Here is a 12,444-nt window from a genome sequence, read left to right on the forward strand (position 1 = left end):
CCGTTACACAGTGCTCAATACCGGGGTAGAGCGGAATATTTGTTAGGTCAGGAAAAAACACAGAGCCTATTTCATCCCTACAAGCCTGTATTGCAGGTTTCCCTGCTCTTCATGGAGCCTTCAGGGAAATTCCCCAGAAGAGCAGGGAATCCTGCGAAACAGGCTTGTAGGGATGAAATAGCCTCTTTGTTTTTTTCCTGACCTAACGTATATATGTATATTACAAAAATAAGAATCGTGATTAATTCAAAAAAAATTATTTTTTTTTGGACACCCCTACAGTCGTTTTGAAATCAGAAAGTGTCGGAGAATCCATCGACTTTCCACCTTGCAACTCCTCTGTGCTTCTTCCTCCAGGTGACATGTGTGATTAACAACTTCCAGCAGTTGCAGCCCAGGCCTCCTGCACCACGACCCCAGCGCCCCGAGTCCACGCTGGGCATGCCCATGGTGACGCTGCCCTGTGTGGAAAGTCCACTCGAAAAGTTAAGTGGTTCTCAGGTAAGGACAGGGTCCCGTCCGCACACACTCAGAACCGTCTGTGACCGGCACTCCTCGTCTTACCTGACTCCGTTTGTCCTCCTTGTTGTCCCAAAACACCAAGCACGCATGCGTGAAGGAAAACACCCAATGGATCCTATAAATCTTTGCACATGCACGCAGCTGATAAGAGCGCAGCTGGGATTTGTTCCACTGGCGTGAAATGTGCAGCGGTTACATTTTGACCACAAAATGGAACAAATTTGTATTATTATTTTTTTTCTATCTCCTCTCACTCTACAGTGTTACGCATTTACATACACACAGAGTGACGCCGGTCTTTGTTTGCGTGTCAGCAGTTCACCCGGCGACACTTTCGGTATAATTTAGCATCGGGATAAAATGCAAAGCAGCTGGCTGCAAAATTGTGCGACACAATGATGTGATTTACAAAGCAACTTTATGGATGTAGCAGGTGCTTTTGTTTGGCTATATTTACGTCAGGATGATGTGTCTTCTGCTGGCGTCTTTTATGGCGCTTTAGCGCCCCGTGAGTAGAAACGTCCCAGAACTTGGCAGACATGGTAGGCAATTTTATTTATAGAGTACAATTTGTACACAAGGCAATTTAGAACTGCTGTTGTTGAATTGTATATGTATATATATATATATATATATATATATATATATATATATATATATATCAGTGACGTGCGGTGAGGTTGATGGCTGGTGAGGCACTGACTTCATCACAGTCAGATTTACAAACATATGAACCCTAAAGAGTATCTTATTCACCATTTGATTGGCAGCAGTTAACGGGTTATGTTTAAAAGCTCATACCAGTAGTCTTCCCTGCTTGGCACTCATCATCAAGGGTTGGAATTGGGGGTTAAATCACCAAAAATGATTCCCGGGCGCGGCACCGCTGCTGCCCACTGCTCCCCTCACCTCCCAGGGGGTGATCAAGGGGATGGGTCAAATGCAGAGGACAAATTTCACCACACCCAGTGTGTGTGTGACAATCATTGGTACTTTAACTTAACTTTAACTTTACACATACAAACTGTAGCACACAAAAAAGCACATTTAATTAAAAAAACATTATTATGGTCTTACCTTTACTTATAAGTGCGGGAACAGTGATGTTCGTGTTGGAGGAGTTGTGAATGAATGAAATATGAAATCCGTGCTGCAGTATGCAGGTGTACCTAATGTTGTGTCCCTGCAGTCGTTCACGTACGGCTCCTCCGGCGCGAGCATTGTTGTTTTTGCACTTTTTGGCTTCTTGTTAAGTTTTTTTGGGTGGATTCGGTCTTGCACGTGGAGGGTTTGGGTGTGGCTTTGGTTGGTGTGGCGCTCCCGTCGGGGGGTGCATTAACCGGCACCAGGAGGCGGGATTACTGCGAGCATCAGCCAGTGCGTCTTCGCAGCAGTTTTAGGATTGCTCAGCACAAGAAATACGTTACACACATACAGTTGTTGACAAAATATACTGTACGTTAAATACCTCAGCTAACTAAACTATGGAAATGTATAATATAGTTCATATAGCAATACGGTCTCACTGCACAGCAGGCCAGCAGTTAGCCGAGTCATTGCGCAATCCATGTTGAGGCACTGAGTGACGTGCCTCAACTGGCTGCTGATCACCGCACCGTCTCTTCTCAGTATTTGAACGGCAAATGTGAAAATTCAGCGATTTTGAATAAAAAAATCTAAAACTGGTGAAGTTAAATGGAAAATAACGTTATAGTATAATCACTGAATACATATAACAATTTAATACATTTTTTTTCTTTTTACATTTTATTTCTTTCCATGATGGCAGGTCTGCCTCCAGTGACCGCACGTCACTGATATATATATATATATATATATATATATATATATATATATATATATATATATATACAGTACAAGCCACACCTTCTCATTCAATTCTTTATTTTCATGACTATTTACATTGTAGATTGTCACTGAAGGCTTCAAAACTATGAATGAACACATGTCCTCCAGCGAGTGGTTAAAGCGGCGGGGAAAATTACAAGGACGATACTCCCAGAGATGAGTGCCATGTACACAACTCGCTGCCTAAAGCGAGTACACAACATCCTGAAGGACAGATACCACCCAGCACATGGCCTCTTCAACCTGCTACCCTCTGGAAGGAGGTATAGATCGATTCACGCCAGGACCACCAGAATGTCTCACAGTCTGTATCCCCAGGCTGTGAGACTGCTAAATGAACAGCCTGCCCCTTTGCTGCCCCGGACCATCTTATTACCTCACTCTTCACCACCTCAATAATTGTGCTCTGGACATTGCATTGCTGCAACATCAACGTAACACCCATCAGACATCTGACTGTTCCCACCCCCACGTCCATCTTATCGCGATCTTCCTGACAATGCTAAAATGCTAAAATGTAAACTATTGTCAACCTGCACATCAATGCAGTTTCTATGCCGCTGGACAAAGCTCAAATAAAATCTCGTTGTTCATGTATGACTTAAGTGTTATTATGACAATGACAATAAAGGAATTGATTGATTGATTGATTGATTGATTGATTGATTGATTGATTGATGTGGAGTTATGTACTTAACAAAACAATGGTGAAATAACTGAAAACATGTTTTGTATTCTAGTTTCTTCAAAATAGCCACCCTTTGCTGTGATTACTGCTTTGCCCACTCTTGGCATTCTCTCGATGAGCTTCAAGCACACGCTGCAAAAAGTCAGTGTTCGAAAACAAGAAAAAAAAAAATATACAAAAATGAGGGGTATTTTATTTGAACTAACCAAATTTATCTGCCAATAGAACAAGGAAATTTGGCTTATCAAGACTTCCCAAAACAAGTAAGATTAGCTAACTTCAATGAACCCAAAAATACCTTAAAATAAGTATATTCTCACTAATAACAAGTGCACTTTTCTTGGTAGAAAAAAAATAATATGAGACCTTTTTGCTCAATATGTTGAAAAATATTCTTAAATTTAGTAAATGCTAGTGCCATTATCTTGACATAATGACATGCGCTCGGCATTACATTTCTTGAAATCATCAAACTTATACTAAAAACAAATTTATTGTTCTTAATGGAAATTCAACAAGGCAACCGCTTGTTACTCTCGGGGTCTCCTCGCCGCTCAGGCAAATCTTGTGGTCTAAAAATGCATTTTTCCATCGATAACGTGACATCATCACGCCAAGTGCGTGCTCTTTCAGTCAATTATTGCGCATATATATAGCTCGGCCCCCGGACAAACATTTTTTAATTGTAATTTTGAAGAATTTACCTGAATGTGCATGAACTATTTCTGTTCAAAATTGTTTGAAATGTCAAATGTTTAAATATTAACTGTCAGTTTGCTGTACTGTGCCAACTGTACTACTATATGAGTACATATTTTCTATTGTTTCATTGAAAATAAAACAGCAAAGTCCATTTGGCTGTCATCTGTTTTAATTTTGAGACACAATTGTGTCAAAGTCATGATTCTTTTTTTTCATGCTTGAAATAAGAAATGATTACTTTAAAAAAGTAGTGTTATACTTGTGAGTGTTGATGACACAGCTTTGCAACACTTGATATTCTAGTTTCAAGCATGTTTTACTCAATATAGGTCATAAAATCTCAGCAACAAGCAGTAATATATTGGAGCTCATCGAGAGAATGCCAAGAGTGTGCAAGACAGTAAAGAGCAAAGAAACTAGAATATAAAACATGTTATCATTTATTTTACCTTTTTTTACATAACTCCACATGTCATAGTTTTGATGCCTTCAGTGACAATCTACAATGTAAATAGTCATGAAAATAAAGAAAACGCATTGAATGAGAAGGTGTGTCCAAACTTTTGGCCTGTACTGAAACAAACCTTGACTAATATATATATATATATATATATATATATATATATATATATTAGGGATGTCCGATAATGGCTTTTTGCCGATATCCGATATTCCGATATTGTCCAACTCTTTAATTACCGATACCGATATCAACCCAGACCGATATCAACCGATATATACAGTCGTGGAATTAACACATTATTATGCCTAATTTGGACAACCAGGTATGGTGAAGATAAAATTTATAAAATAAAATAAGATAAATAAATTAAAAACATTTTCTTGAATAAAAAAGAAAGTAAAACAATATAAAAACAGTTACATTGAAACTAGTAATTAATGAAAATGAATAAAATTAACTTTTAAAAGTTAGTACTATTAGTGGACCAGCAGCACGCACAATCATGTGTGCTTACGGACTGTATCCCTTGCAGACTGTATTGATATATATTGATATATAATGTAGGAACCAGAATATTAATAACAGAAAGAAACAACCCTTTTGTGTGAATGAGTGTAAATGGGGGAGGAAGGTTTTTTGGGTTGGTGCACTAATAAAAAAATTAAATTAAATTAAAAAAAACGATACCGATAAAAAAAAAAAACGATACCGATAATTTCCGATATTACATTTTAACGCATTTATCTGACATCTCTAATATATATATATATATATATATGTGTATATATATATATATATATATATACACTATAAGCCGCTACTTTTTTTCTACACTTTAAACACTGCGGCTTATAAGACGGTGTGGCTAATTTATGGATTTTTCTTCGCTGATGGCAATAATGAAAATAATTTTATAGAAAAAGAAAAAAACACTGACAGGGGGTTTATTGTTTGTGCTATGGCGCCGTGTTTTGGACGAATTCGCTCACCTTGTCCTTTTTTTTTGTTGTTTTTTTTAACCGGAGAGCTGTTCAGCCTTAGAGCCGTCCGTATTGTTCCTACTCGTCTGTATTGTTCGTGCGTTACTCCAAGCAACGTTTGTAAGTTTTACAATATAGCTAAAACTGTTTGTACGTACTAAACTGTCCCATGTGCGCTGACTGCAGGAGTGTTTGCATGCATATTTGTACGCGTGCAGACGGACTATTTTAGCTGCTATTGTTGACATACTGTAAGCCGGCAGATGCTTTTGCTTCAACTCAAACTTGCTAAAAGTAAATTCTAGATTATAATTCATGAATCTCTCACCTGCTAGTAGACAAAAATGGCCAGGGACCGACAGGCAGGTCCACTTTCACATCCCCTGAGGTGCAGAAAAAGACACTAGTTAAACCCTTCGTGAGGATTGTGATTGATTCTTCATCTAAAAGGAATTATGTGAGCGTCCTGTCGGCCGGCATCCCAGCGAGAGTGGAAATATTACAATAAGCATTTGCTTTATTATTTAATATGGTCAGTTTGTATGCAATGCTGCAGTGTCACAATAAAGCTACATCCCGGGTAGCAGTCGGCTTCTGAAACTTATTGCTGCACCCTCTTTGTGTTCGGGTTCAAAAACATAAGGTCCTGCATCCTGATTTTCCCAAAGTACCGTATTTTTCGGACTATAAGTCGCAGTGCGACATACTCAGGAGCGACTTATGTGTGAAATTATTAACACATTACCGTAAAATATCAAATAATATTATTTATCTCAGTCACGTAAGAGACTAGACGTATAAGATTTCATGGGATTTAGCGATTAGGAGTGACAGATTGTTTGGTAAACGTATAGCATGTTCTATATGTTATAGTTTTTTGAATGACTCTTACCATAATATGTTACGTTAACATATCAGGCACGTTCTCAGTTGGTTATTTATGCCTCATATAACGTACACTTATTCAGCCTGTTGTTCACTATTCTTTATTTATATTAAATTGCCTTTCAAATGTCTATTCTTGGTGTTGGGTTTTATCAAATAAATTTCCCCCAAAAATGCGACTTATACTCCAGTGCGACTTATATATGTTTTTTTTTTCTTCTTTATTATGCATTTCCGGCCGGTGCGACTTATACTCCGGAGCGACTTATAGTCCGAAAAATACGGTAATCATTGTTGGCGCTTACAAAGTCTGCTTGGTTAAAATTGTTGTTGATGAGGAAGGGATCTGTGGTTATCTATTAAAATGACTTGGGAATCTCCGTCAGATTGATACTATTTTGATCATATCTATTTAACCGCAAACTTTGCATGTCTTTTGCTGTCATAAATCAGATATGTATGATAATATATTCAATATAGAGGCAACTTGTTTTTCCACTCTACTGCTTATTTAAGTTCTGGGCAGTCCACACACCCTGGATTTGATCACGTTTTTTTTGTTTGTCTTTTCATGTATGTTACAAAGAATGGTTGCAGCCCTAATTCTTTCTATGAGCAAATGTCACAACAGTTATTTTTCTGGGTTGCATGTCGTCACGACCATGTAAATATAGACAGACTTGGACTTAGACAAACTTTATTGATCCACAAGGGAAACTGTTCCACACAGTAGCTCAGTTACAAAGGGTGGAAAGCGTAAGGATGGAAAGGATAATGCAGGTATAAAGTAGACTAAAAATGTGCCGTCGTAGCAATATAAAATATAACATATACCGTATTGTTCGGATTATATGTCGCAGTTTTTTTCATAGTTTGGCCGGGGGTGCGATTTATACTCTGGAGCAGTGGTTCTTAACCTTGTTGGAGGTACTGAACCACGCCAGTTTCATATGTGCATTCACCGAACCCTTCTCTAGTGAAAAACGAAATGTTTTTTTTCTTAATTTAATCTTAATTTATAAATATGAATCATGAAATTATTAATATTATATTAAAGAAACACTAATAAAGATATATGTTACAAACAGAAAGTTACAGGAATGTACACATAATCCCGTGTTTACATCTCATTGTGCAACATGTGAATGTTTTAGTGGGACCTAAATGCGATATCGGAAAGCGGTCAAAATTATTTCCAAAGCAGGACCTCCACCCAGACAAACAATACAAGTACACAGTTCATGAAAAACTATATTTTTTGTTATTGTCATTGTAAGTGGGCCAAAACACTTATAATCCCATGGAAATGACTGCTGTCATTTGATTATAATAATAAAACATCCATCCATCCATCCATTTTCTACCGCTTGTCCCTTTTGGGGTCATTAACTTGGTATTTAGTCAGGTTTGGGACAGGTGTGCTGCTGGCGTGGCCACAGTGTGCACATCTAAGTTAAAGTACCAATGATTGTCACACACTAGGTGTGGTGAAATTTGTCCTCCGCATTTGACCCATCCCCTTGTTCACCCCCTGGGAGGTGAGGGGAGCAGTGGGCAGCAGTGGTGCCGCGCCCGGGAATAATTTTTGGTGATTTAACCCCCAATTCCAACCCTTGATGCTGAGTGCCAAGCAGGGAGTTAATGGGTCCCATTTTTGTAGTCTTTGGTTTGACTCGACCGGGGTTTGAACTCACAACCTACCGATCTCAGGACGGACACTCTAACCGCTAGGCCACTGAGTAGGTCCACGCATTTGGAAAATTAGAGAATACTGTGTGGGGGTATCCATAATACGCCGCTAGGGAGAAGTTTGTATGTACACAATGAGTCGGGTGTGTCTTGACCTCCGCCGAACCCCTGAGGCCGACTCGCCGAACCCCTAGGGTTCGATCGAACCCAGATTAAGAACCACTGCTCTGGAGCGACTTATGTGTGAAATTATTAACACATTACCGTAAAATATCAAATAATATTATTTATCTCATTCACGTAAGAGACGAGACGTACATCAGCAATCGTCACACACACACGTCAACCAATAAAAAAATTGGCGGGGGGCGGGTCATGGCAGAAGTTCATTGTGAAAAAAAAGATGCTACCTGCTACTACTTCCGTATGTATGGAAATGTATCATTCCAACATTGGCGGTAACTTATAAAAACTGAGAAGTGCTGAACAAAAATGGCACCGAAAAGGAAATCATATACTGCGGGTTACGAGCTGGAAGTGGTGAAATATGCAACAGAAAACGGCAATCGAGCAGCAGAAAGAAAAACGTTTGGAGTAAGCGAGAAACTTGTAAGGGACTGGCGAAAAGCGGCGGCTACTCTTACTGAAATGAAGAAAACTGCCTTTCAAATTCTTGGTGTTGGATTTTATCCATACTTGCCAACCCTCCCGGATTTTCCGGGTAGACTCCCGAAATTCAGCGCTTCCCTCGAAAACCTCCCGGGACAAATTTTATCCCGGAAATTTCCCGAAATTCAGGCGGACCTGAGTGACGTGTCAACAGCCTGTTTTCACGTCCGCTTTCCCACAATATAAACAGCGCGCCTGCCCAATGACGTTATAACTGGAAAATGATCGAGGGCGAGTTCTTAGTTTCTTATGTGGGTTTATTGTTAGGCAGTTTCATTAACGTCCTCCCAGCGCGGTAACAACACACAACAACAGCAGTCACGTTTTCGTCTACCGTAAAGCAGTTTGTCTGCCGTAAACAGCAATGTTGTGACACTCTTAAACAGGACAATACTGCCATCTACTGTACATGCATATGTGACATTAACATCTAGGGCTTTTAGAGAGTGCAGTGCACAACTGCACACACAAGAAGGAGATGAAGCAGAATGCATCATCAGAGAGGGTGTTCAGCATGGTTAGAAAAATAGTGACAGAGAATAGAACAAGGATGGACAATTCAACCCTTAACTCAACAATGAGTAGATGAGTGTTATGTGTGTGTATATGTGTAAATAAATGAACACTGAAATTCAAGTATTTATTGTATTTTTATATATATATATGAAATACTTGACTTGGTGAATTCTAGCTGTAAATATACTCCTCCCCTCTTAACCACGCCCCCAACCACGCCCCCCCACCTCCCGAAATCGGAGGTCTCAAAGTTGGCAAGTATGAATTTATCAAATACATTTCGCCCAAAAATGCGACTTATACTCTAATGCGACTTATATGTTTTTTTCCTTCTTTATTATGCATTTTCGGCCGGTGCGACTTATACTCCGGAGCGACTTATGCTCCGAAAAATACGGTATGGAATATTTTATAGTGATATCGTGTTTTTAAAAAAAAGCCTCGTAAACACAGCCGCCGTGTCGGGAGAGCACCCGGCGTCCTCTCTTTTTTCTGACCCTCACCTGATTGCCTCTTTTCCTCTGTCTCCCACCTTGACCTCCCCCCCCCACCCCCCCACCCCCACCCCTCCCCAACCAAAAAACCCCCCTCACCGTCCCCCAGCATCCGGCACTTTGCTCTTCCCCACCGCTTTACAACGCCTACGTTCAACCATTCTAACCAACCTTGAGTCTTCTTTCTTTGGCTCCCACCTCACCGCCCACGCCCCCGTCCTCTGTTGCCATATTTCTGTTTTGTACATGTGAGACCCCCGTCCCCCGTCCCCCGTCCCCCGTCCCCCGGCATCCCGTACATTTGCTCTCGATTATCACTTTCCTCACCCCCCCACCCCCACCCCCCTTCGGCCCTTCCTCTCTTCTTTCTCACTCCTCTCTTTCCCCTGCAGACCCCGCGGAGGTCTCCGTTCAGCGAGATCACATGACCATCAGCCCCGTCGGTTCCCCGCCCAACCCGATGTCCTCACACTGTCTCGCTCCATTTCCAGCGAAGTCTAGACCGGCCCGAGCAGCACTCGCCGCACTGCGCCGCCCGCTCGGCCGGCCGGTCCGCGACTCTGCACCGCTCCTACTCCACCCAGGTCTAGACCCTCTCCCCTCACCCCCTCAACTCCCCAGGGAACCGATAGGCGATGACTTTTTTTTCCAACTGACTTTGACTTTTTGGCGTCTTTCTACTTTTTTTATATGAACTCATGGAAGCTTTGTGAAGAAAGACAAACTGCGACCACAGAGAATGTCGCCCACCCTCCCCTTCCTTGAAAATGTGCGTAAAATTCCATCACCACGGTCTCAATGGCGACATTGGACCAAAGGAACCGTTCCTTGCTCACAGTCTCATTACTTTCATGCATGCTGTGCCTCCACACACACACACACACACACACGAACACACACACACACACACACTATTGTATTTGTAACCCTCTTGAGACCTCCAAAAAATGCCTAGGACCACCCTTTCTAGATATATAAAGATGTGTATTTACAACAATAATAACATATACATACTATGCAAGAAAAATGTGACAATTTCCCAAGAAAAACTGAGAATTTCGGCAGTAAAATCCTGACTTTGGAGCAATGTTCACAGACTCTAGTGTTTGACTCTCTATTAGATACAATGGTTTTCTGTAGTCTAACTTGTTCACCGGTCCTCATGTGGAAAGTAGTTTTCCTTGTTGCAGAAATACAAGAACACACACACACAAACACACACACACATGCACGCACACACACACACACACACTCACACACACGCAGACATTCTGGTATTTGATACCTTCTTGAGACCTCCGAAAAATCCCTAGGACCACCCTTTCTAGATATATAAAGATGTGTATTTACAACAATAATAACATATACATACTATGCAAGAAAAAGGTGACAATTTCCCAAGAAAAACTGAGAATTTCGGCAGTAAAATCCTGACTTTGGAGCAATGTTCACAGACTCTAGTGTTTGGCTTTCTATTAGATGCAATGGTTTTCTGTAGTCTGACCATGATTTCAGTCCTAACTTGTTCACCTGTCCTCATATGGAAAGTACTTTTCCTTGTTGCAGAAATACAAGAACACACACACACACAAAAAAAAACACACACACACACTTACACACACACACACATGCATGCACACACGCACACACTCACACACACACACACACCCACACATTCTGGTATTTGTTACCTTCTTGAGACCTCCGAAAAATCCCTAGGACCACCCTTTCTAGATATATAAAGATGTGTATTTACAACAATAATAACATATACATACTATGCAAGAAAAAGGTCACAATTTCCCAAGAAAAACTGAGAATTTCGGCAGTAAAATCCTGACCTTGGAGCAATGTTCACAGACTCTAGTGTTTGGCTCTCTATTAGATGCAATGGTTTTCCGTATTCCGACCATGATTTCGGTCCTAACTTGTTCACCGGTCCTCATATGGAAAGTACTTTTCCTTGTTGATGTCTCAAGTAGGGTAGAAATATAAGAACACACACACACACACACACACACACACACACACACACACACACACACACACACACACACTCACACACACATTAACACACACATTCTTGTATTTGGGACCTTCTTGAGACCTCTGAAAAATCCTTCTGACCACCCTTTGTAGATATATAAAGATGTGTATTTACAACAATAATAACTTATACATACTATGCAAGAAAAATGACACAATTTCCCAAGAAAAACTGAGAATTTTGGCAGTAAAATAATAAAAGTCGTAATTTTACTCAACGCGAGTCCACATTTTACAAGAAAAACTGAATGTTGTTATGAGAACAGTTGGAATTTTACTCAATAACAGTTGCAATTTTACAAGAAAAATCAACAAAAAATCCTGACTTTGGAGCAATGTTCACAGACTCTAGTGTTTGGCTCTCTATTAGATGCAATGGTTTTCCGTAGTCTGACCATGATTTCGGTCCTAACTTGTTCACCGGTCCTCATATGGAAAGTACTTTTCCTTGTTGCAGAAATACAAAAACACACACACACTTACACACACACATGCACGCACACACGCAAGCACTCACACACACACACACACACACACACTGACACACACACACAAGTCAAAATTTTACAAGAAAAACTGAACATTTGTGCAATATTATGATAAAAGTTTGAATTTGACTCAATAAGAGTCGCAATTTTACAAGAAAAAGCTTTAAATTTTGGCAATTTTAATGAAAAGAGTCGTAATTTTACTAGACAAAAGTCACAATATTATAAGAGAACCTTAAAATGTTGGCAATATTACAATGATAATTGGAATTTTACTTGGCAAAATGATGACAAAAGTCATCATTTTAGTCGAAAAAAGTCCCTATTTTACAAGAACAACAAAAAAATTGGCAATATTGTCATAAAAGTCAGAAGCTTATACGACAAATGTTACCATTTTGAACAGAAATAATACGAAAAATCGTTCCCAATT

The 12,444-nt window shown here is 40.0% G+C and overlaps 1 protein-coding gene across 14 annotated transcripts in view; it reads left to right on the top strand.

Moving 5' to 3' along the window:
- The window catches only part of plppr2a (phospholipid phosphatase related 2a), a 214,225-nt gene that overhangs the window by 184,522 nt on the left and 17,259 nt on the right, over positions 1-12,444 (top strand). For 6 of the 14 annotated variants that reach the window (XM_061973639.1, XM_061973632.1, XM_061973640.1 and 3 more), the window contains one exon: positions 358-501. In XM_061973639.1, coding sequence (XP_061829623.1) covers positions 358-501 — 144 coding nt within the window. Of the gene's footprint in view, positions 1-357; positions 502-2,452; positions 3,051-9,586; positions 9,752-9,869; positions 11,558-12,444 lie in introns of those variants that run through there. The other 8 variants (XM_061973634.1, XM_061973643.1, XR_009816690.1 and 5 more) reach the window with 7 other exon arrangements.

Source organism: Nerophis lumbriciformis, linkage group LG22 (genome assembly GCF_033978685.3).
Source record: "Nerophis lumbriciformis linkage group LG22, RoL_Nlum_v2.1, whole genome shotgun sequence".
Lineage (NCBI taxonomy): Eukaryota > Metazoa > Chordata > Actinopteri > Syngnathiformes > Syngnathidae > Nerophis > Nerophis lumbriciformis.